Here is a 27,263-nt window from a genome sequence, read left to right on the forward strand (position 1 = left end):
TTAAAAAGAAAAAAAAACCAGAATAGGATTCTAGGAAGAACACAGACCACAGACCATATTAAAACTTAAAATACTTACACGCATAATTTAGATAATGTATACTTCATATATATATATTTATATACAAAATTTACATTTACATGTTGATTTATATATAAATCCTAATATATGCATACATTTATATGAATTACTAACATTTATACACACACTTTTATACATTTATACACACGCTATCATTTCACTCTGACCAAAACGGAGAAACAGGGACCAGATACACCTGTACCTTCCCACCTGAAATGATGGTTTGCAAGACAATAGAGATTGGGAAACGATGGCTAACATTACCTGAGGGAAGGGGTAACAAAGGAAGTGAGCACTAGGATTCTGTCTGTTTACTGTCTTGAAGGAGTTTTCAGGACATGTTGCCTTGAGAGGAATCCAGTCAGAGTCAGAAGATTCCTGGCTCGGGGAAACAGAGAAGAAATTCCAAGGACACCAACATGCACAGTGTTTGCAAGTCAGACTGGCAGAGGGGAGAAGGCTGCACAAGGGAGAACTCCAAAGATCTGCAAAGACCCCACCGTTTTTAAAGTAGTGCTGATTAATATTTACATGTGAAACCTCCTGAGCCTGGAAAAAGAACCGCTCCAAAGAATGAGAGATTGCAGGTATGAATACGGCACTCACACATCTCAGGGAATAGTGCCTTTCCCATCTAGCCAAACTAAAAGCCCACAAGGTTTCCACTCCCCAGAGATTCTTCCTCCATAATGAGAAATAATCAGACTGAACACTGCCCCATTTCACTTTAGAAAACTTAAAACACAGGAATGAAACTAAGTCCAAGTTACTTAACTGCCCTCTAGAAGAAAGCTTGAGGATATTTTTAGTAATATAAAAATGTTCAGCATTCGACAAGGTAAAGTTTTCAATATCTTGTGTCCAATAAAAAAGATAGGGCTGGGTGTCATAGCTTAGACCTGTGAAGCCTGCAAAGCCAAGGAGGAAGGATCCTTGGAGACCAAAGTTCAAGACCAGCCTAGGCAACAGTCTCTACAAAAATTATTAGACAGTCAAAGAACCACGAAAATTTGAAACAAAAATGAAAAGATAATTCAACTACTCAAAATTGACCAAGACCAAATTAAGCTAAAAAGCTTCTGCACAGGAAGAAAACAATTAACAAAGTGATGAGACAACACACAGAATGGGAAAAAAATATCTTCAAACTATCTGTCAAGGGATTAATAACTAGATAACTCCTTAACATAGGCAGATATATTAATAACTATATAAAGAGCTCAAACAACTCAATACAAAAAAAATCAAGTGATCTAATTAAAAACATGGGTGAAAGATCTGAATAGACACTTCTCAAAAGAAGACATGCAAATGAAGAAGTATACGCAAAACACTCAACATCATTAGTTGTCAGAGAAATGCAAATCAAAACTACAGTGAGATACCAGCTCACCTCCCTTAAAATGGCTTTTATCAAAAAGACAGGCACGAATAAATGCTGGGGAGGATGTGGATAAAAAGGAACTCTCCTATGCTATTGATGGGAATGTAAGTTAGCATAACCACTATGGAGAAGGGCATAGAAGTTCCTCCAAAAACTGAAAAAAAGAGGGCTATATGCATTGGCAAGACTCTGTCTTTACAAAAAACAGAAAAAGTAGCTAGGCATAGCTACACCCTCCTATAGTCCCAGATATTCAGGAGGCTGAGTCAAAAGGATCACTGGAGTTCGTGGGTTTGAGGTACAGTGATCTGTGATGATAGCACTGAACTCTAACCAGAAGACTATCTCAAAAAAAAAAAAAAAAAAAAAAAAAAAGCCTGAGAATATAACTACCATATGACCCAGCAATCCCACCGCTTAGGTACATATCCAAAAGAAAGAAACTCAGTCTATGGAAAAGCTATGTGCAGTACTGTTGACAACAGGCAAGACTTGGTATCAACCTAATGTTCCCCAAAGGATGAATGAATAAAGACAAGACTGCACGTACACACAACAGGATATTATTCAGCTAGAAAAAAAGGAGGAAATTCTGTCATTTGCAACAACATGGAGAGACCTGGAGGACACTATGTTAAGTGAAATAAGCCAAGCACAAAAACGCAAATATCACATGTTCATGTGGGAGCTAAATTTTGACATAATTGATCTCAAATCTTCAGATTCCAGCCTTTGAAGAACTAAGGTCTTGATGGAAGGAATCACATGTGAAATTTCTTGAATAAAAATTTATTGACGTCAAAGAATTTTGCCTAATATCATGATTAAAAATAAACTTTTACACTGAAAAAAAAAATCTATCTCATTGAAAAGAAAAAACTGATCCAGAACTGACACACATCATAGAATGAGCAAATAGGACATTAAAGTAGTGATAACTGTACGCCAGATATTTCTGAAGTTAAGTGGAGATGTAGAAGGCATTTTAAAAAGATCCAAATTAACTTCTAGAGATGAAACCAAAATTGTATGAGATAAAATACATACACTAAACTTGATAAATGACAATTACGGAAGAAAGAAAATAATCATGAATGTAAATATACTGCAATATAAACAATACAAAATTAAAAACAGAAAGAAGAAAGATTTTCAAATAAACAAAGCATGAGTAAATTGTGGGACAACTTCATGTTCCTTAATATGTGTGTAATTGGAAACTATGAAAAGGGATGGGGTAAAATAAAAAAAAAAGTGAAGTAAAACTTTTTCAAATTAAATGAAACGTAAACTTACATACTTAAGAATGTCAACAAACACCAAACACAATACACATGGAAAAAATTACGAGAAATAGAGATACTCTGCTTTAAGTCTAAAAAACTAATATTGCTATGAAGTCAATTCTTCCAAATTAATCTCAGAAGCAATGCAATCCCAATGAAATTCCTAATAGGCTTTTAAGAGTCAAAAGTAAACTTATTATAAAGTATGTAAGGAATCCAAATAACATACACTAACTAAAAATATAGTAAAATAACACATTTTGGGGAGTATGAATGGATTTTTATATTTATATAAAGCTACAGTAATCCAGACAGTATGAAATTGGCAGTCCTTGTTTGTTCAGTCAACTATGACTCTAGAAACAGTTACTAATGAAAATTGCTTTTTATACCATCCTTGTAGGCACCTTTTCAAAATTTCTTGAAAATTTTTCATGGAAATTTCATTTTGCCTGGCTTCTACTTTAGGCAAGTTGTGTGTTCTTGTCTTCTTCATTCCTGTTTCTCTTTCCTACTCTGTCAAGGTAAGTCCAGTAGGATAAATGAATAATTCCAACTCCAACTGTTTTTCTATTTATTAGTAACATTGACACCTTTGCTCTGGACTATATAGCTTCTCAGCTGTTAACACATAGGAATAAAGTAATGCCAAACAGTTCCTTTGTCTGCCTTCGCCACTTCTTGCATTTTCAAATCAAAGAATATTAGCACAGGCGGCGCCTGTGGCTCAAGGACTGGAGGTGGCGGGTTCAAACCCAGCCCCAGCCAAAAAAAAAAAAAAAACATATTAGCACAGTAAACTAGAATCCCTTCAACTTTTATTTTTAAACAATGCAAAACGAAAGGCACTAAGTATCTTTATTTAATCTGATATTGTCTCCTCCGGGATGAAAATTTAAAATTAACTTATAGGATCAAGGAAAATGCTTTCTTTTTTTTTTTTAACTATAAAAGAAATAGCATGTCTCAAAGGTTGCAGAATAGTAAAACTTTTAACAAAGTATGCTACAATTGAAAAATAAAACATAGGCAGTGTCTCCATCCTCTTAAATAAAAATAATATTTAAATAATATATTTAAATTATATATATAATTTATAATGGACAATAATAAAAATTAAGAAACTAAACATTAAAATAGAACAGCTGGATAAGTTAAAGAAATAATTTAGGGTGGGGAATAATTTGTGGGTAGGCATTTAGACTATTGAAGAAGTAAAGAAGAGAGTTTACTGATATAAAACTGAATCATTGACAATAGAAGACCATCTTAAGCAACAGTACCAGAATGTAGAGGAAAAGGACAAAATTTATGACAATAATAAGAGTGTAGATAAATACAACCAATTTGGAAGGTATAGATCTCTGAATTTATACAATTTACTATGATGGTTTAACAAAGAGGCAAGGATGCAGAGATCAGAAACAATAATAAAGCATTACTAGCATAAATTAGCTGAGCTGAAGATAGACACTTTGCAGCACGAACAACATCAGGCAAAAATGATAAAAAGAGATTCAATATTGGGATATAATTTTTGGAAATTTAGATTTCATTACTAAATAGAAAACCTACAAGAATTTGGGCAGACACAGTCTATGAAGCAAACATCACCTTGATTTCAAAACCAGGAATGGACCCAACTAAAAAGAAGAAATACAGTTCAACTTCGCTAATGAACATCGAAGCAAAAATACTCAACAAAATCTTAGCTAACAGATTGCAGCTACACATCAAAAAAATTATACATTATGATCAAGTAGGCTTCATCCCAGAGATGCAAGGCTGGTTTAACATTTGCAAATCCATAAATAAATACACCATACTAAAAGAAGCAAAAACAAAGACCATATAATCTTTTCCATAGATGCAGAAAAAAACATTTGACAAAATTCAGCATCTTTTTCTAACAAGAACACTCAAGAAAATAGGCACAGGTGGCACATTTATTAAGCTGATTGAAGCCATCTATGACAAACTCACAGCTAACTCATACTTGATGGAGTTAAACTGAAAGTTTTTCCATTTAGAACTGGAACCAAACAAGGTTGTTCACTATTATTATTCAACATAGTTTTGGAAGTTCTGGCCAATGCAATCAGGCAAGTGAAGGAGGTAAAGGGCATCCAAGTGGGGGTAGAGGAGTTCAAACTCTCACTCTTTGCTGATGACATGATCATATACTTAGAAAACCCCAGAGACTCAACCACAAAACTCCTAGAAGTGACTCGGAAATACAATCATATCTCAGGGTACAAATTCAATTCCCTCACCTCAGTAGCCTTTGTAACAGGTAAGTTGAGAAGCAAATCAAGGACACAATTCCCTTCACAGTAGCTTCAAAGAAAATGAAATACTTAGGAATATACCTAACAAAAGAGATGAAAGATCTTTACAAAGATAATTATGAAACCCTAAGAAAAGAAACAGCAGAAGACATCAACAAATGGAAGAACACACCATGCTCTTGGCTGAGAAGAATCAACATTGTTAAAATGTCTATTCTATCCAAAGCAATCTAAAGATTCAATTCATTCCCCATTAAAATACCAACATAGTACTTTGAAGAACTGGAAAAAATAGTACTTTTTATTTATTTATTTATTTATTTTTTATTAAATCATAGCTGTGTACATTGATATGATCATGGGGCATCATTCACTAGCTTAACAGACCATTTACCAACTTTCACATATGCCCTTGTAAAATGCATTCCTGGTGTAATTCCACCAATCCGCTTCCCTCTACCCACCTCCCCCCCTTCCCCTCTCTTTCCCCCTTCCCCCTATTCTTAGGTTGTAACTGGGTTATACCTTTCATGTGAAAACCCTAAATTAGTCTCATAGTAGGGCTGAGTACATTGGGTACTTTTTCTTCCATTCTTAGATACTTTACTAAGAATATTTTCCAGCTCCATCCATGTAAACATGAAAGAGGTAAAGTCTCCATATTTCTTGAAGGCTGCATAATATTCCATGGTGTACATGTACCACAATTTATTAATCCATTCGTGGATCGATGGGCACTTGGGCTTCTTCCATGACTTAGCAATTATGAATTGAGCTACAATAAACATTCTGGTACAAATATCTTTGTTATGATGTGCTTTTTGGTCTTCTGGGTATATGCCCAGTAGAGGGATTACAGGATTGAATGGCAGATCTATTTTTAGATCTCGAAGTGTTCTTCATATCTCTTTCCAAAAGGAATGTATTAATTTGCATTCCCACCAGCAGTGCAAAAGTGTTCCCTTTTCTCCACATCCGCGCCAACATCTCCGGTCTTGGGATTTTGTGATATAGGCTAGTCTCACTGGAGTTAGATGGTATCTCAAAGTAGTTTTGATTTGCATTTCTCTGATGATTAAAGATGATGAGCATTTTTTCATATGTCTGAAGGCCGCGCACCTGTCTTCTTCAGAGAAGTTTCTCTTCAAATCCCTTGCCCAGCCTGCGATGGGATCCCTTGTTCTATTCTTGCTACTGTGTTTGAGTTCTCTGTGAATTCTGGTTATTAAACCTTTGTCAGAGACATAACCTGCAAATATCTTCTCCCATTCTGAGGGCTGTTTGCTTGCTTTACTTACTGTGTTCTTGGCTGTGCAGAAGCTTTTTAGTTTGATCAGGTCCCAGTAGTGTATTTTTGAAGCTGCTTCAATTGCCCTGGGGGTCCTCCTCATAAAATACTTCCCCAGCCCGATTTCTTCAAGGGTTTTCCCTGCACTCTCCTCTAGTATTTTTATAGTTTCATGTCTTAAGTTTAAATCTTTTATCCAATGAGAGTCTATCTTAGTTAATGGTGAAAGGTGTGGGTCCACTTTCAGTCTTCTACAGGTTGCCAGCCAGTTCACCCAGCACCATTTGTTAATAGGGAATCTTTTATTTCCACTGAATGTTTTTAATTGGCTTATCAAAGATTAAATAACGGCAAGTAGCTGGATTCATCTCTTGGTTCTCTATTCCGTTCCAGACATCTACTTCTCTGTTTTTGTGCCAATACCATGCTGTTTTGATCACTATTGATTTGTAGTATAGTCTGAGGTCTGGTAGCATAATTCCTCCTGCTTTGTTTTTATTTCTGAGTAATGTCTTGGCTATTCGAGGTTTTTTTCTGATTCCATATAAAATGAAGTATTGTTTTTTCAAGATCTTTAAAGTATGACCCTGGAGCTTTAATAGGGATTGCATTGAAATTATATATTGCTTAGTACTTTGTTTTGTATGGAACCAGAAAAAAACTCGTGTAGCCAAGGCTATTCTTAGTAATAAAAACAAAGCTGAAGGTATCATTCTACCAGAATTCAGGTAGTATATTACAAGTCCACAGTGATCAAGACATCATGGCATTGGCAAAAAAAATAAATAAATAATAGAGACACAGACATATGGAACAGAATAGAAAACCAAGAGAAGAAATTAGTCTCTACTTGCCATCTGATCTTCGACTAACCAAACAAAAGCATACACTGGAGAAAAGAATCCCTATCCAACAAATGGTGCTGGGAGAACTGGATAACCGTATGGAAAAGACTGAAACTGGATCCACACCTTTCACCACTTACAAAAAATTGACTCAAGGTGGACAAAAGATTTAAATCTAAGGCATGAAATGAGAAAACTCTTAGAAGAAAGTGTGGGAAAAACTTGATGACGTTGGACTGGGGAAAGATTTTATGACAAAGACTTCTATTTGACAAAAAAAGTACCCAGTAGTATCATGTTTATTGTAAGTCATGCTTAAATAATTTTTTAAAATATCCAATTTCATAATGTATTTAACAAAGAATGTATGTAGGTGGTGATGATTTAAAATTTATGTGTGTTTCAGTATCAGGAATTACGAGAAGAGAAAGAAAGAAAAAAAGAACAAATATTGAACAATAAACCATATGTTAAAAGAAATAGGAAAATAATGCATTACATTAAAGATTAAATGAGTGATACTTTTTAAGGTGGATATTATTATGCTAGAAGAACAGCTCTACCTTTTTTCTTTATAGTTCCAATGGGCAGGGCCAAGAAGGACTACTGACCAATCAAACCCAGGCACTTTGGGGCCAGGACCCTCTCTTTGATGTCTGGAATGCACAATGTTGTACAAGGTGTTGTGCAATCCAGTGATTTTCAAGTAAAAAGCGCTATCTGTGGTCTCAAGATATAAAGTAGGTAATACCTGGATTATCTGATTATTTTTATCATTATACCATAAGATGCAATTCCAAAATTTTTGTCTTGTTCTGATTCTTCTTTTTTCCTCCTGTTGTCTCTCACAAGTACTAATGAAAAGCAGCAAATTTTTACTACCTTGTTCCTAAAGTATTGATAACGGCAGGCCATAAGCCCATAGGGAAGCATAAAGGAAAAAGTGATGCTATAAAAAAATTTCCCCATTGCACTGAGTGGAGACACATTCCCAATTCTATAAAAATCTCACAGAAAGATTTCACATCCTCATGACCTTGTCCTGAGATCACTACCTGAAGAAGTAGTTTGAATTCTGGCTTGGTCTCAGAGAAAAAGAGGTGTACAACAAGTTGGAATACAGAGATTCGACTTCTCTGCTCTAGAATATCAATACTACGCTTATACTTGTTAGCTATCTAATAAATAGCTGTTGTTAATTTATTGTAATTAAGTTAGCATTGTTGATAACCAAGAAAAGTTAAGCTGAAGAGTGTTTCGAGATGGCTGACGAGATGCAGCCAGTACACACCTCCTCCACAGAAAGGAGCTGATACCTCCTTTATACAGCAAGGAGGTATTCACAATTGGAACCCATTATCTAAGAAGGAACACTGGGATTCAACAAAAAAAGTGACAGGAAGCATCAAAAGCAAGTCGGGAGAGGGAAGTGAGGCAGTTTTCTTGGATAAGATCAGCTGGGAGCCAGAAGAAAGCTACTGGACACAGGGAAAGGGTAACAGGGAAATCTCCGGGGCCCCAAGCTTTCACTGTGGTCTTTTACTCTCTTAGCTATGGGGAAATCCTTCCACCCACACCAACCTAATATAGAGAACAAATACAAAGACCAATACAGAGAACTTCCCAGAGCTCTAGCCACTCCACAAATGTTTGCTCCAGAGATGAAACTCATGTGGAGTTCACAGGCCTCTTTACAAGAATTATTTGCTGTGAGATTTTGTGAAAAATACTTCCAAAATATTAATACAGACAGCAAAATTTTGATTTCAAGGCTGGATCAGTTCCCAGGAGTTTATTTCAAGAACAAGGCTGATGATGGCTGTTCATAAAGCTATTTTGCTTACTTTCAAAATTTTAAGTGATTTCTTGACCATAAGAACTGGTCCAAAAAAAAATGACAGCCAATTATTTTTCAATAAAAATGATTGGCAGATGGATAGCTCTGTGTTGAAGCTCTATGTTTATCAATGGAAAGCAACATAAATGTCTTAGCAGAGCTTCCTCAGCAGATGTTGAATTTTGTTACTGTTGTATTTTCATTGTTTAGCACAGTACTTGGCACATGGTAGATTCAATAACTAACAATATTGGCAGAAACAGAAAGCATATGGCATAGGGTAAAGCATTTCATGGTCCTTGGTCCCTTGTCATTTCCCATCCCAATATACATAAACCTAATACGCAGTATCCATATTCAGATGTAATAGCAAGCATAAATCTAGATATTAAAGGTTGATTACACATAACTAAAGTGGATTAGGTATTCTGGAAGAAGGTGTATTAGGATAGGAAGGGAGTCTTTCTGAGATGGTAAGACAACTCTTCAGAGATTATGAACATCTTCTAAAAAGTGAGATACAGGCTGAAACAGAAAGCCTTCAGGATTCTTTATTGATATCCCTATTGTACCTTGTAAATTATTAAATTTCCCAAGACCCATTTTGAATGACATATAAAGACCATATCCCAAACTCTTCACCCTAAATATTCCTTATTAAACTATTTTTTAATTCATTGTTTTTTTTGAAAGTGATTGAGGCAGAAGCAAGATACTCTTCTTAAACATAATGGATCTCATGTGTACTAGCAAATCCATGGTAATTTATTGCAATTTCCCATAGTTTAGCTATGTGGACATGTACAACTTGCTTAACATTTCAGACTCTGTGTTTTTATTTATAAAATAGGTATTTGCCTCACAGTGTAACTAGAAGAAGTATGTAATTATGTATACAATGGCTAATATACTAATATACACACAGTTGGTCATTGACCATTATCAGTTCCTTTCACCCATCTTGGTAAAACTTTTATACTGCTTATGACAAAAATGTATTAATACACAACCATGTTGCTGGTTCAAATTCCAAAACTCCTATATACTCATCATGGTTAAACTATTTATCACTCTGTCTTTTGGTTTCCTTTTCTGTAAAATAGAGCTGACAGTACTTACTTTGATAAATATTTGAGATAATTACATTAGTTAAGGTACATCAAATACACAGTGATGACCAGAAGACTGTAAGTTAATTAGAATGTCTCCATGACTTTAAGATAAGTACTTTAAAAGGTGTTCAATAAATACTTGACAACATTTTTGTCATTTACTGAGAAGCTGAATAATAAATTTAAATATGACACAATATTTCAGTCGAAATAAAATTCAAAATATTAAGCTTTGCATCTGGTGGATACAATTCACATCAAGGATTTTTATTTTGGTTGAAGAAAGGGATGCCTAATAATGTCAAGAGAATTTTTATTGTCATAATTATAGTTGGCTATTTTGTTTTCAAGACTAGAGTTTAAGTGGAGAGCGATTCAAATCTCCCCATCATGTTTTAACTTTTTAATATCAAATTATGCCATTCTTAAAGCCCATGCATATCTCAGATTACACAAGAATAATATTAGGAATCATATCTTAAATATTACATTTAACAAAATATCCTTGTATATATTACATTCATCGTTCAGTTTTATCATTATGTAGTGTTTTATAGAGCATGTAAAAGTTTCACAAAACATGCAACAGTATGCACTACATACACAAAAGTAACTGCTGCCCATGGTTTAAATTCCAGAGTAGTGTTGTCTAAATAGGCGTAAGTATGTCTGAGTGGATGTTCACTTCACATCTGGTAAGAATTATGACTAATCGCAGGCTGTTCAACATGGTTCTTATACCAACTCATTTATCTTGGAATAATATGTAAGAATTGAGAGTATCATTCAAAATATTAGTGGCCCAAAGAAGGGATTAAACCAAAGACAGCCTTTTAAAAAACAGTATTTTCCTTAGTAGAGAAATCTGAATATACTGTTTCACCCCATTTTTTTGTGTACTGTCAATGACGGACATCAAATATCTTCTTTTTGTTTCATAACAGAGAGGTACAAACCAGGAAGCATAAAACATGGTGGAGAGAAGGATATAATTTGAACCACACTTGAATAAAATTATTCATACTTGCCATCGTCCATATTTACAATTCATGAACAACACTGCTCTCTAATTTTATAAGCATAGTAAGTCCTAAATAACAAACAATTACCAGCTTTATATAAGAAATAAACACAAACAGGCAATTGCACTAATGTACACAGCTATGATTTAACAATAAAAAAAGAATAATTAAAAAAAGAAATAAACACAAATTCAAAGATGATTTCACTTTATGCATTTAAGCCCTAATTATTCTGAAATTTATAGGTTTGGAATGATTTAAAAAATCAGCCTCCTAACTGATTTCTAAGTAAAGTATGTGTTAAATTTGAATTCACCTGATCCACTTTTTTTAGAAATGATGTTTGGTTGTCTTAGGATGTTTCAAAATCAGAAAAAGTATCATAAAAGAGGGGAGGTAGATTGGTAAATGTCTTATTATTTTACTAAGTATTATAAGTCGTCCTCAAACAACCTTTTTCCCCAAATTTATATAAGAAAGTGAAATTTAGAGAAGTTAAAATCATGGCAGATATCACACACTTATACATAGTGAATCATACAGAAAAAACAATTTCATCTGAGCTATTTGAAACTATACTTAAGCTCTGACCACAGTCTGTCTCCTGTTATAAATTTAAGGCCATCTTGTGTTGATATGTTCGGTCTGCACTAAAGGTAATTTTAAGCAAGTAGAATGTAAATGGACCACTGGCTGCAAGTATATACCACTGAGTCGTGATGTGGTGAGGATGTGGAGAATAGGGAATCCTCTTCGTGAGAATGTAAATTGGCACAGCCATTATGGAAAACATTATAGAGGTTCCTCAAAAGATTAAAAATAGAAATGCCATATGATCCAGTAATCCCACTGCTACATACGCATTCCAAGAAGGAAATAAAATCTGAATCTGGAAGAGGTGTTTGCACCCCCATGTGAACTGCAGCATTATTCATAAGAGCCAAGATACAGAATTAACCCACATCTCTATTGACAGATCAACGAACAAAGAAAACACACACGAAAATAAGGAAATCCTTGCATTGGTTACAACATGAATGAATTGGAAGGACATTATGGTAAATGAAATAAACCAGACAAAGGAAGACAAATACTACATGATCTCACTTTTATATGGAATCTAAAAAAAGTCTCACTCCTAATGCAGGTTGCCAGAGGCCGGCGTGGGGGGTGCACGTGGAGATGTTGGTCACAGCATACCAAGTTTCAGTTATTTAAGATAAATGAAGTTACAGAGATCTAATATAGAGCATGATGATTATAGATAATATACTGAACCATATACTTGAAATACTCTAAGAGATTAGTTCTTAAATATTTTCACCACAAGAAAGAAAACAGTGTGAGGTGTTGGATATTTTAATTGCTTGATTATAGTAATTATTTCACAATGTGCATGTATATCAAAACATACACACCTTAAATATATACAATCCTTATGTGCCAATTATACCTCAATAGGGCTGGAAGAAGAAAAAAAGAAAAATGGAACGGGGACTAGTGCATCCAAGGAGGCAGTGAGCATTGTACAGGTGAACAGTGCTGTTCTGAGGAAGGGGCAACATTCAAACTCAGTTATCTGGAGTAGGAGGCGGCAAACACTGGCATTTTATAAAAACGCTAGTTACCAAGTTGCATCAGTTCCTTTGTGCTGCTACAGCAAAAATGTCACATACTGGGTAACTTAGAAATAATAGGAAGTTCTTTTCCACAGTGCCTAGTGAGAGTCTGTTCACCTTGAACTTCTACATTTTCTGGAGGGCACAAATGTTATGTCCCCATACAGCAGTCATCAAGGAACTAGCTAGTTCCCTTTGGCCCTTTTGTAAGGTAGTCCTATATTAACCCATATTTATGAGCTAATCACTTCCTAAAAACCCCATATCTTGTTATATTTCATGTTAAGTTTCAACATGAATTTTAAGGGGTAATAAACATCAAACCATAGCACAAGTATCTAGCCTATTCTATAAGTCTTTTTTGCAGGTACTATCTACAAGGAATTGCCAGTTCTCACGACGTTTCTACCTGCCAGGTAAGTATCTTAGATCCACCATTCCTTGCCGTGTGACCTTGAACTCTTGATTATCCTTTCTGTCGCTCAATTTCCTGGTCTGTGAAATGAAGTAATAGAAATTTTTCTCTATAGATTAAGCAGATGACTTGTACTTATAATCTAACACTCTGGGAGGCTGAGGTACGAAGACTGGTTGAGGCCAGGAGTTCAAGACCAGCCTAAGCAAGAGCAAAAACAGACAAATTAGCCCATTGTAGTGGCACATGCCTTTAGTCCCAGATACTCCATGGGCTGAGGCAGGAGAATTGCTGGAACCCAGGAATTTAGGGTTGCTGAGAGCTATGATGACACTATGCACACTGGGGTGACAGAGAGGGACCCTGCCTCAAAAAAAAAAAAAATCTTTGTAAAGATTAAATAGTCACTATTAACCAAATACTTTAAACAGTGTCTTGGAAAGAGTGATCACTTAACAGTGGTACTTACTATTATTTTGGCCTTAAAAATAAAGAAACTGAAGCCCACTGAAATTAGTTTGCCCATAATCACTTTGTATACATAGTCTTAAAACTGAAACACAATTTTTTGTGACACCATAACCTTGCTTCTTATTTCACACACTGCCTTTCTCACAATGATCTTACATTATGACAGTGAATTTATAAGAAAACACAAGCCTAACACACATTTGTCCCATGTATGATAACATAACATATATTTGATTTTTTAAAAAGTCATTCTGAGATATTTTTTATTTTATTAAGGCTACACAGCAAAGTGTCTTATTTTTTAAAATGTGACATGATGAAAAAATATAAAATACTTATAACAAAGATGAAGAATTGACAGCATCTGGGGTATTTACAAGGTTCAGACAACCAAAGACAAAATATAAAAACTCTTTCCACAAGTCTCATAACTCAAATGCTGAAATGTCTGATCTGACATGAATCAGCCGGCAGAGTAAAAAGCATGAAATAAATGAGCTAAGACACCATCTTCCTTTTAAAAACCTCATAAAAAGGCTTAACAAAGGAGGATCAGGAGATTTTAGTTAATATGACAAGAACATTCAAATTATATTTTCTTAGAGGTATGTATGTGTGCTAGGTAGATAGACCAAATTCCTCACAAGCCTTCCAGGTCAAGATAAGAGACCTGTTCAGGAAAATGTCTATGTGACTATTACTGCATGGGGAGATCAGCAGTGCAGGGGGGCTGAGACCATCAATTAGTAGCTTTGATGAGAGATGTGAGATGACTGTCGGAGGAGATGAGACTTGTTCTTCCCCTTCTTTCTCCTGCCTGCACCGTTACCTGGCTGCTTCAGAAGCTCCATTACCCTATGTTCTTGTTTACCCAACTGCTGCCCTTTACCCACCCTTCCCGGGGCCTGTAATCTCCCCTTTCTCATTTTTAACCTTGACAGCAAACGACTGACTGCTGTGCCTTCTTGCACATATATACTCTGTTATGGTACCAAATAAAAAGACTCCTGAGAAGCAGGACAAGTTGTGCAGTGTTTTCATGCTGCCACTTGGCACATGAAGCAACGTATGCCCTTCCAGGCTTCCAGGTTTGATGCACTACATTTGGTGTAAGTTTTGTGATTTCCCCAACGCCTTCTCCCTTTGGGACCACTGTCCCAGGTTGGCCGCCACTAGATGCCCAAAATGTATGTGTATAAAGCTGAGCATATGTAGAATCCAAACTGCTTATCTGTACTAACCAAAAAACCCATCAATTAGCAGTTGACAATTTGCAATAGTACACTCATTTAAATTAATTCTCTCTCTCAGTGTTTACACAGTTACATTATTAGGTTATGCTACCAAACTGTTCCTGAAATGGTCTTAATTTTGAGTGTCCCCAAGGAAGCATATTTGTTAAAAAATACAGATTAAAAAAAAAACATATATATAGATTTTTAGTCTCCTCCCCTAGAGTTTGGATTCAATAGATCTGGAGGGACTGACATCTTTGCATTTTAACAGGAATGCCAAGTGATTCTTTAGATCCTGCAAAGTGGGAAACCTAGACATTACAGATCTGGGAAAATGAGTTAATTAGAGTCGTGAATTACATGGCTCAATAGACCAAGGAGTGCTTAAAACACATCTTGTGCATATATATATGTATGTATGTGTATGTATGTGTGTGTATACATATATATATATATATAAACCACAATCACCCTCCAAAATTGTTGTAGTGCTACAAAGCCAAACATAAAATATTTACAATTTTAGAGGTTATTTTTAGGAAATGCATTTCAGCCAGCTTAGCAACTTTATAAAAGCACAATGATAAACAGCATACCACAACTAATGCAATGCATTTGCAAAATACTTCCAACACCACCCTTTCCTCGTCATGCCATTTACCCACAAGGAAACCCTCTCCTCCACAGGTCAACTGCATCTCTCCATTACAGAGAGGATGTGAACACTGGAGACATGATCTGGTGAACCTGTATCCTCCAGCTGGTTTGGACTTCCTACAAGCCTGCTGGGCTGAAACCAGTCAGAATTTGAAGTAACTGCTTCTTGCAGTGTAACTGAGGAGAAAAGGCAGGCAGAGAAGGGACAGCCAGGATGGTTGTGCGGAAGGACTGCCAGGTTTAGAATATGATTTCACAGCCCTGTAACTTCTGATGAACGATAGAGTAAGAAAAGAAGATGGAGATTATTCTGAGGGATGTTTTCATTTCAGGTATATAGTGACTTGAGAGGATGGTGAGCTACCTATGGTCAAGCTCAGAAATGACAGTGTTCTGCCGTGAATACTGATATTATTTGGGAGGGGAAGAACAGCTGCAGACAGCCGGTGGGGACATTACATGAAAGTGAGATGCTTTGCAGCTGCGTAAGTTTTTGTCCTCCAAAGAAAGTGAAGGCCTCCTGGAGGAATGAGCCATGGTTATAAATCAGGGGAGCCGTATTCAAACCCCAACTCCAGCACTCATTTAAAAGAGTTAGCTTGCAAAAGCCTGGCATTGTGGCAGGCACCTGTAGTCCCAGCTACTCAGGACGCTGAGGCAAGAGAATCGCTAAGTTCAAGTATTGGAGGTTGCTGTGAGCTGTAATGCTGTGGCATGCTACCAAGGGCAACATAGTGAGACTCTGTCTCAAACAAAAGTTAGCTTGCAATGTATGTTAGGTATATAAAACCTCAAATCCCCCACCATGAAAATAGAAAAATAATACAATTACTAAAGCCTTGGTGGGTATGAAATAATGCAGTGAGCATATCATTAATTAAGCTTTTGAGAGAGTGGGCAACAGTGTCCACACTATATTAGCTTCTGTTGTTGTTTTTGCTATTATATCATTACTGTTCATTACAATCCTAAAATCCCAGATTTTGGAAACTATTATTCAGAAAAGGTTAAATGACCAAAGTTACAGAGGTGGTGACGAGTTCACAGGGAACTTTGAGTGAGTGCTTTCCTCATTAAATTACAACTACATTATAATTAGTTATGATTTTATACTAATGTTTTATAAGCACCTGCACAGTTATAAAATAATAAACTGAAGAGGGTTGTGTTTTGCTTGGATATTTTTAAAAGTTTGAGTTGCTTCTGATAAGTTGATATATATAATCATCGACCTTAATTTTTTTTTCAGTAACATCCATGAGTACAAAATAACATGAAATTCTAGATTCAAATGAAAAATTCAGCTCTCTAGAATCCTTAGGAAATGAGCTATTTTGGATAACTGAAATTCTAGATAGCTTCAAAATACATTTTAAAATTATAATTTTTTTATAAATTTGTTTTAAAAAACACATTTGTTTGAAATTTGTTTTAAAGTCTATCATTTCTTTCCTTTATTAAATAAAGACTGTATATTTATCATACAATGTGTACTACCCTTGTAAATCCAAGGACATGGTTTTAAATATCAATGCCCTTACTTCAAATTAACACAGTAATTCCTCTGGAGCCACTTGAGGTATGTAGGATTTTTTAAGAAATAGTTCCAGACAACTGTGTTTTCTTATTCTTTTTATAGTTTGGCTTGCTCCTACTGAGAGATTGTCAATGAGGAGCTCGAGTTCTAAAAGTGTAGGAAATCTATGACAAAAAGGAAAGAGAGGGTAAAAATTAAAGGACAGAGCAGAAGGCCTGACAGGCTCTAACTTAGACTCTCAGTTCTCTCTGATGATCAAGGCTGACACGCACTATCATCTGAAAACAAATATAATTTCTGATCCTAAAATACTTCCCCAAACATTTTTTCATGTATAACTTAGAGTTATTTTAACAAGAGACAACCCTTTCTGCCCTTCAGTGATAAAAATATATATATACTCTGAAAATACCAGCACGACGAATGAACAAATTTCTATTACTGTATAAATGACTTTAGTCATTGTTTTTTTCTTTTTTCTCTAATGTAAAGCAATTGGAAAGTTCTTTGTGATAAAGACATCAGTGAGGGGAAAAGGAGGCTTATGCTGTGGCTATCAGACATCCCGAGCTAGATATTTTACCCAGGACTGTTTCTCTGGGAAGCTTGAAATAGGAACTGGACACAAAACAGGATAGAGGCCAAATGCTTTACAGGTGCACATGTGCAATATGTTATTCAGCAAACAACTTATTTAGAGAACGATAATACTTTGCAGTCTGAAAGTCCTCATATAAGTGTAAACTATTATAATTAAACTAGTCATTTGAGTAGGAGGTGTTTACTTCTGTGGAATTATTAAAAACACTCTATGTTTAACCAAATGTCCTTTAGGATAATGATGAATCACTTAACAGCTTCAGCTGATCCCATTAAGCCCAAGCTTTTGGGGACAGCCTGTGTTTGATGTGACCTATGGTTTCCACAAAAGTCTTAGTAGCTTTATTTGAAAATAACAGCCACCAGAAGCAGAAATACCATTGTCCTTTTCCTGCCCATTCTTGTATGACACATGAGTCCATCATAAATCAAGTGACACAGAGCAAGCCAGGCAAGTCCAGCAAAGCTGGACTTTCCTCCAAAATTGCTGCTGGTTTGTCAGTAATAAACAGTATTTCTCCAAGATGTGCTAAGGATAAAACAAATATGCACTCCCAGTTGTCTTTTAGCTGTACAGACAATTCCCATTTACCCTTAAGACATCAAAAATAAGCAAACTACCTCCCTTGTACCCCTCTCCACCATTGCCCAAGATTCTTTTTACTTCCTAATGTATTCATCATCTTAATAAGCCAATCTAAAAGTTAAAATGAAATGAAATTCCAAAGATATATGAGGATGTCTTCTTCAGAAACACAGCTAGAATTGCGCCCCCCCAAAAAGTCCACATTTGCCTAGAGAAATGTAGAGTTGTCTGCAGTTCTCATAAAGGCGTTTAGCAGATGCGTAAAGCTTCCTACTGTATTAGGTTTTCTAAGGAGGAGAATTTTGCAGTAATAGGTTCAGGAGTACAAATGTTCTGGATAATGCTACCACTAAGCCCAGTCCCTGGCATATATACAGCAAGACGGTGGTAAATATGGGTTGAATAAAGAGTGAACCATTTCCTTCAATGAAATTTTAAAATTATAGAAGTACAGTAGAACTTCTGTGAGATGACCACTCAACAGGCTGTAACAAACTGGTCAACAAATGGAGATGGTCAACGTAAGGAATTTCCACTGAGTACATGTGGTGCATGTCCGGTCCATGAAAATTAGATCAGCTGAACAAGGTGATCAGTGTAAAGAGGTGGTCAACGGTGGAGGTTCTACTGTCATTGGATAACCACATTTACCTTATAGGAATTTTTTGGAAGTTATCCTGAGAGACAGACATATCTACTGGGTAGAGTTTTCAATTGTAACAAAAGACTATTCTGAACAGCCATTCTTTGATGATCTGGAGTCCACTCTTTTCCTTAAGATTAATCCCCAAGTAATGAAATTGAGGGAAGCAAAATGAAAAGAATGGGCAAAAAATGATAAGGGAACTGATGAAGGCTTCTTTGCTTCTTAGGAGTCAATGAAAAAAATGGCTAAACCTGTATAAATTTTAGTGACAAAATGCACTACATTTTTTGAGGCCAAATTGTGTGCCAGACAGACTGCTAAGTACCTTATCATTATCATCTTCATTTGACATACCAGTCACTAACGGTCAGGAAGATTAAGTGACATAACTTGGGTGTAAAATACAAAGGATTAACATCTAGGATTCAAAACAAAAACCACAGATTAATTAACAAATGTGAGTTGACTTTAAGTATGTCATTCGACAGATAATGACTTTGGCATCTATACGTATTCGTGAGGTAAGATTCAGTAATATCAGGGAGGAAATTTTGATCAAGGATTATTACTTAGTTCTCAAATACACAAGGAAATCCCCAGGCCTTGCGTAGAGTTCAAACACTGAGTGGGTTTGTTTTTTAAGTGATGGTGGGATGCTTATAATGAGGACATTTTATGGACATATCAGGCTATGTCTAGGTATTATAAAGTTGAAATCAAAATTTTCAAAAGATATTGAACTCATCTGATTAAAACAAAAGCAAATCCCATAAACTGGATTACTCAACTAAATCATTTCCTGAAAGTGAACTAAAATCAGGGCTCTGCTCTTTATTTGTCCCAGGAAGAAATCATCTCTGCCTCCACATTCCCAGGACCCCTCCCACAGAACAGAGGAAAAGAAACAGAGAAAGTCGTAGGGGTCAGGAATGTAATCCCTTCGTATTACTTACGAAGCAAAGTCTGAAGAAGTTAAAAAGCCTTTGCTGAAGGCATTTTGGCTAGCAACTAAAGCAAGCCTAGAAGCTGGGAATACAAAGTTTCATGATAGATATTTTTTCCCATTTTTATGAACAGATTTCAAGTTAATGTTACAGAGGAAAAAAAAAAATCCCTGAAAGTTTTTTGTTACATACCTCTGGGATAGTATTACTTTGCTTCTTCCTATTTGAAGAATTAATCTTAAATTTGATCTCCCTTTTTCTAATGCCCATGCAGGACTAAGAAGCAGTTAGCCAGAATCACTTAGCTCAAACCTAATCTTTCTTACTTCCTACCTGGGCACCACCTCTGTTTATTCTCTTGCTTAAGTAGCCTTCTGTTGAAAAAAAAGTAAATGGCTCATAACGTATCCCAAGAAAAACCCATATGAAAGTGTGCCAGGAATTGCACACTTTCCTATCTCTCGCTTTAAGCAATGATGGTTGGTTCTAAAGTTGGTTAATTATTTACTTCTTAAAAACACAACTTATATCTATACATAATAAATTGTTGTGGGGGCCATTTCAGTCTTCCCTGTCGCAGAAATGACTCACCCAAATAGCCATACATCAGAGGAAGTATTAAATGTGTCAGGCTGTTGCAGTTCCTATAACCTCTGTCTTTATTCTGAAAGGTTATTGTGTTTAAAGTAATGATTATAGAGAACAAATTTCTTGAAGCAATTTAATTTTCTTTGGCATATTTAGAGTCTAAGTAGACTTGTGTACTAGATGCAATTTTTTTGTCTACCCTCACAGTCTCTCACATCACTCCCAATTTCAACATATATTTGAAAGAACCCAGAAAAGTTGGACTTGAACAGAGTATAGAATCACGAAATCGGAAGTTCATTTAGTCCAATATTCTGCCTTTTGCAGTCATCTCTCCTAAATTATCCCTGGTGTGTCCATACCGGTTTTACGTTTTTAAAAAGTCAAAAAGAGCTTTCTTGTTGACAAAAAGTATGGAATACAAATATTTACAAAAATATTTACTTTGAATGAAAAAAGTAACATTTCAGGAGTCACATGTTTTAGGTACTATATAGTCAACTTTGGCATAATTACGATTATTAATTCAGTAAAATGGCAATTATGTGGTTGAATAGATGCTTCTGGACAATATGACTGTGCCTCAAGATAAATGTGCTTTATAAAAATAAGGAACGAGGACCGAAGAGTGAGGATAACTTGGCATGATTCCTGTCTTGACTACGAACACACAGATTCTTGTTACAGCATGCGGAGAGAAACTTAAAAGAAGCATACAAGATAATACAAAGTCCCTGGAAGAAGAACCCAATAACAACAAAAACCTGAAATCCAGAACCAAGCATGGGACACAGACAAGAATAAAGTTTTCCAAGGAAGTTGGAAATGGAATTGCAACAGGCCAACTTCTGGAACGCTCCAAGAATTCATTTCTCTTATGATTGTGTAAGTGCGTCTCAAAGAGTACATTCACTTTTTTGAACCTTACTAAGCATTTGAACCAGAGAGCAGGGCAGGTATCGTCGTCCAACATTTCCGTCTTCAAACCTTAAAGCTCTCCGGCGTTATTTGGACAGCCTCTACTAAGCACGTTTACTGCAATGCATGGGAACCCTCTTAGCAGAGATACACAGTAAATTAAGTCCTGAAATGACGAATTCCGTTTCTCCCAGGCACTCTGCCGGAGGCTAAAAAAATCAGACTTTTCTAGGATGCAGAGTGAAGAGGCATTTAATCTTTTTTTTTTTTTTAACTTCCTTGAGGACCCCACCTTTGTTTCGCATAAACCTACAAAGAATCCTGGTACACAACTGCAAGGGCATGCAGAAGGGGACGTGACGCCCGCAGGGGAGCAAGATGCCAACTGACCTTTTTGCTGTTTAAAGGACTGAATGGAGCCTGAATGGTGGACCATTTTCACTCTGCGCGTCCCCACCGGCTTAGGGAGCTGTCGGAGAGAGGCGGAGAAGAGCAGCCGGACTCTGCCAGCGCGCTGCGATCCGACACCTGCTCAGCCCGCACTTGGCTCTCAGGCAGCGCGCTCGCCGGAGTCGTTGTCATGGCAATGTGGGCGGCCCGGCGTCCGGCTCCCCTTAGCGGCTACTCGGGGAATAACCCCGCAGCCCCCGCGCGTCCAGTGCCGCAGTGAGAGGGGGCGGGAGGCGCAGTTTGGGGAAGTGGGAGAGGAAGACTTTTTTAAGGACTGTAGGTAAATACAGGCCACCCTCTAGAGCTGCTACTAATGCCTTCGCTTTTAAGCTTGGAAGCTGGTTTATTAATTTGCTAATTAATTAACTATAAGTTAGCTTGGAAATACTGGCACTTCAGGGAAGGGCAAAGTTGGTCTGTGCTCTGGGATGAACGCAGTGACAGGTCGGAGACATTTTCGTCTTTCCCTCTTAAACGTGAGGCAGGGCGGGAGGTGGGGCAAGCCGCCTCAGCTTAGTGTTATGTTTCCTTAGATAAGCTAAGTTAAATATCTAGCACGTTTTGCTTGAATTCTCCTCTTCTGTTTGATCTCTTCAGACCTTGAATCTGATAGACACAGAATAGTGATAGTGGACTATTTACTATCTACTGAGTGACGGGTGCTGGAAAACATTATCCGTGGTTCTCAATTTAATCCTCATGAAATCCTTGTAAAGGAAGTGGAATATTATTATTCGAATATTGTAAAAGACACTGAGACTCAGAGCAACAGTTTCTCAAGATCACATCAATAACACCTTATTCGAGACATGGCACCTGATACTCCAAGAAGTGATTGTGAAGGTCAAACAAGTGACCAAAATAGAACCTGGAGCCAGCCTAACACGCTTTTCCGTGCAATCTCCTTTCCTCCTGTTACAACTGCTCCCTGATTCAAACCCCTCTTCTCTTCCTGAAGATGTCACATATTACGGAGCAGACACAGAGCAAGAGTCTGTTGCTTTGTGAGATCAACTCAGGCATAAATCCAAATAAAATAAGATGAAAAAGATGCAGACATTTTTAAAATTTCAAAACTTCAAATGACTACTGTTGTGTGTTCTTTGATTTCATCTGTGGTGCGTGATACAGGGACAGTGAAGAAAACATAACTCTGAGCAAATAGATGTCCTGGATGTGAATGAATTCATAAAAACCACCCTGAAACTAAAAACTACAATTTATTATCATTGCTCGTGGTTCTTCACAGGTTGGCTGGGTTCGCCCAGGCGGTTCTCAGTGGAGTCTCTCTTGAATGTTCAGTGACTGGACCTGACCTGAAGTCACCTGAAGCAAGAAGAGAGAAATTGGGTTCTACCCACAACAGAGGATTATGTTGCCTTTTGGCAGGGTGGGAGGTGGGCGATGTCTCACTCTGTTGCACAGGCTGGAGTGCCCTGATGTCAGTCTAAATCACAGCCAACTCAAACTCTTGGCCTCAAGCGATCCTCCTGCCTTTCCTTCCCAAGTAGTTAGGACTGTAGCCTCACAGGGAATTTTTCTATTTTTAATATAGATGGGGTCACACTGTTGCTCAAGCTGGTCTTGAACTCCTGAATCTAGGAATCTTCCTGTCTCAGCCTCCCAGAGTGCTAGAATTACAGGCCTGAGCCTATGTCTCTTCCGCTGGGGCTGGGTTTGAACCTGCCACCTCCGGCATATGGGGCCGGTTCCCTACTCCTTTGAGCGACAGGTGCTGCCCATGCTAGAGATACTTTATAGACAAGGGCACTAGAACCAAGAGCAATAGGTGACTTGCCTGAGGATGTCTTCTTTTGTTTGTTCATTTGCAATTAAAATCCTGATAAAATCCAACCCCCAGTTCCTTCTGATGTGACCTAACTCATTGGATTCTAATACAAGCTAAATGTCATAGGTGAGGATTAAGCTGTATAATACATTTAAGGACTAGTCATGGCAGGAAGCTGATACCCAATAATATTAGTTGCTGTTATAGTTATGACTCTGAAGAATCTTGTCTTCTTAAAACCCCTTAAAATCACTGGCATTAGAATCAAATATTTTCGAAATGTGAGCATTAATTCAACTCACAATCAGTAGGACTAGCTGAAAGAATTAAAGGCCTTTGGCTCTACTCCATACTTCCAAGAATAGGTAACATCCTCAGTTTCCTATATTCTAGGAATTTTTTTTTTTTTTCAAGATCTCTGATTTTATCCAACCTACTCCCTGACCCACAACTCAGGAAAAGTCAAGGAAGTATCTTCCAGAATTAGAAATGAGTTAATATTTTGAACCTCATTATAAATCCTTTTTTTCAAAAGAAAAAAAATTTCTAACACCATGTACTCTACCCTCCACATTATGGCTGTGATTAAACTATCTTATAATACAGTTGATTGCTTTTCTTTTAATTAGAAACATTTTAGGCTGGGCTGCCAGATTGACTAGCAAGAGATTCAAAGAACATCTTTGCTTGTTTTAAAATCAGTCTTTTAGGGGACGTTGCTAGAGGAACAGCTTTGTGAGGGGCTGAGGAAATCTGAAGCACCATCTGCTTTATAGGGAAGGCAGTGGCACAGAGAAGGAAAAGGTTCTTTTATGTGTGAGTGTGTATAAAGGGGAGAAAGTATGAGCGGTGCCTGTGGCTCAAAAGAGTGGGGCGCCAGCCGCATATACTGGAGGTGGTGGTTTCAAACCCGGCCCCGGCCAAAAAAAAAAAAAAAAAGAAAATGAGAAAATATGTGTTTTGGAAATGGGAATACAGCAATTTTTTTTTTTTAACACTAAAAATGCTTTGTGTGATCTGGTAATAGGAAATACGATAGACCAGCATTTGCACTGTAGAAAGTAGGAATAAATACTAAGTAGCCTCATTAAGGCTTAACTATGCTGGGTTGGTCAAACGTCTTTCTCTAAATTTTATGATAGTATTCAGTGAGGGAGCATGATGAACATAATATACAGTATAATCACAATATGATTTCCGATATAGAAAAAGTAAAAGACTGAAAGGAAACATGCCAAAATGTCCACAGAAATTAATTACTCTTGCAAGTGGAGTTTTAAAGTACTATTTTTTATATCTTTATATTTTCTGTCATTTTTATACTTTCTATAAATGATACATGTTTTGGGATTTTGTTATGTGGGCTACTCTTACTGGGGTTAGGTGATATCTCAGAGTAGTTTTGATTTGCATTTCTCTGATGATTAAGGATGAGGAGCTTTTTTTCATGTGTTTGTAGATCTTGCGTCGGTCTTCTTTAGAGAAGTTTCTCCTCAAGTCCCTTGCCCACCCTGAGATGGGGTCATGTGTTCTTTTCTTGCTAATACGTTTGAGTTCTCTGTGGATTCTGGTTATTAGACCTTTATCGGAGGTATAACCTGCAAATATTTTCTCCCATTCTGAGGGCTGTCTGCTTGCTTTACTCACTATGTTCTTGGCTGTGCAGAAGCTTTTTAGTTTGATCGGGTCCCAGTAGTGTATTTTTGATACTGCTTCAATTGCCTGGGGACTCCTCCTCATAAAATATTCACCCAGGCCGATTCCTTCAAGAGTTTTCCCTGCACTTTCTTCAAGTATTTTTATAGTTTCATGTCTTAAGTTTAAATCTTTTATCCAGTGAGAGTCTATCTTAGTTAATGGTGAAAGGTGTGGGTCCAGTTTGAGTCTTCTACAGGTTGCCAGCCAGTTCACCCAGCACCATTTGTTAAATAGGGAATCTTTTCCCCACTGAATGTTTTTACTTGGCTTGTCAAAGATCAAATAACGGTAAGTAGCTGGATCCATCTCGTGGTTCTCTATTCTGTTCCAGACATCTACTTCTCTGCTTTTGTGCCAGTACCATGCTGTTTTGATCACTATGGATTTATAGTACAGTCTCAGGTCTGGTAGCGTGATTCCTCCTGCTTTGTTAAAGGACACACTTCGACACTGCTGGTGGGAATGCCCACTAATACGTTCCTTCTGGAAGGATGTTTGGAGAATACTTAGAGACCTAAAAATAGACCTGCCATTCGATCCTATAATTCCTTTACTAGGTTTATACTCAGAAGACCAAAAGTCACAATATAACAAAGACATCTGTACCAGAATGTTTATTGCAGCCCAATTCATAATTGCTAAGTCATGGAAGAAGCCCAAGTGCCCATCGACCCACGAATGGACTAGCAAATTGTGGTACATGTATACCATGGAATACTATGCAGCCTTAAAGAAAGATGGAGACTTTACCTCTTTCATGTTTACATGGATAGAGCTGGAACATATTCTTCTTAGCAAAGTATATCAGGAATGGAAGAAAAAGTATCCAATGTACTCAGCCCTACTATGAAGCTAAATTATAGCTTTCACATGAAGACTATAACCCAACTATAGCACAAGACTATGGGGAAAGGGCCAAGGAAGGGGAAGGGAGGGGGGAGGTTTTGGTGGACGGAGGGTAATGGGTGGGGCCACATCTATGGTGCATCTTAGAATGGGTACAGGCGATTGCACTAATGTACACAGCTATGATTTAACAATAAAAAAATAAATAAGTAAATAAATAAAATTAAAAAAATAAATGATACATGTTGATTTTATCTTCATTCTATACATATACAGTAGAATCTCTGAAAGTTGACCACCCAAGGGACTGTAACAAACTGGTCAACATACTGAAATGGTCACTGTAAGGCACCAGTCCTGCCATCCTGAGATGGACGTGTGGACAGACACGCCTGGTCTGTGCAAATTAGGTCAATTTAAGGAAGTGGTCAACTATGGAGGTTATACTGTGTCTTCAAACTGCTCCCACCCCAAACCCCACATATCTTATTTTACTACAATTCCATTTTTCTTTTTCTTCTCTTTTTCTTTTCTTTCTTTCTTTTTTCTTTTCTTTTTTTTTAATGAGACACAGTCTCACTATGTTGCCCTACATAGAGTGCTGTGAAATCACAGCTCATAGCAACCTTAAACTCTTGGGCTCAAGCGATTCTCTTGCCTCAGCCTCCCAAGTAGCTAGGACTACAGGTGCCTGTCACAATGCCTGTCTATTTTTTGTTGTTGTAGTTGTCACTATTGTGTAGCAGGCCCCGGCCAGGTTCGAACTTGCCAGACCCAGTGTATGTGGCTGGTGCCCTAACCACTTAGCTACAGGAGCCAAGCCTACAACACCATTTTTCCTTTATGTCAGTCCTGGAACAGGTTTTACTCAACCACTTGTGTCCTGTGTTCCTTAAGTAATTAATTTTTCAGGCCTCCAACCAAATTTTGCTCCCCAGAAATGTAAGAAATGTTTCTTTACATCCCTGGAAAGCTTTCTATTCCTTTAAATTTTGAAAGATGAACCGCAGTTCATCTAGTCCGTCTGTACTGTGTTCCATCCAAGCAACTGTGGAAGTTCTGTCCCTGCCTCTTTGGGTCATGAATCACCACCTTAATTAAAATTGAAAATTGCCGATGAT

The 27,263-nt window shown here is 37.0% G+C and overlaps 1 protein-coding gene across 2 annotated transcripts in view; it reads right to left on the bottom strand.

Annotated features, from left to right (window-relative positions):
- Window positions 1-27,263, bottom strand: part of ANO3 (anoctamin 3) — a 448,518-nt gene that overhangs the window by 272,166 nt on the left and 149,089 nt on the right. Inside the window, exon 1 of one of the 2 annotated variants that reach the window (XM_053562432.1) lies at window positions 21,750-21,870. The exons of the other annotated variant lie outside the window; for it this stretch is intronic. Within the exon in view, the coding sequence (XP_053418407.1) occupies window positions 21,750-21,795 (46 nt within the window). The 5' untranslated portion in view covers window positions 21,796-21,870. Of the gene's footprint in view, window positions 1-21,749; window positions 21,871-27,263 lie in introns of those variants that run through there. 2 annotated transcript variants of the gene reach the window in all.

The sequence above is a fragment of the Nycticebus coucang genome, chromosome 14 (assembly GCF_027406575.1).
Source record: "Nycticebus coucang isolate mNycCou1 chromosome 14, mNycCou1.pri, whole genome shotgun sequence".
NCBI classification, from domain to species: Eukaryota; Metazoa; Chordata; class Mammalia; order Primates; family Lorisidae; genus Nycticebus; species Nycticebus coucang.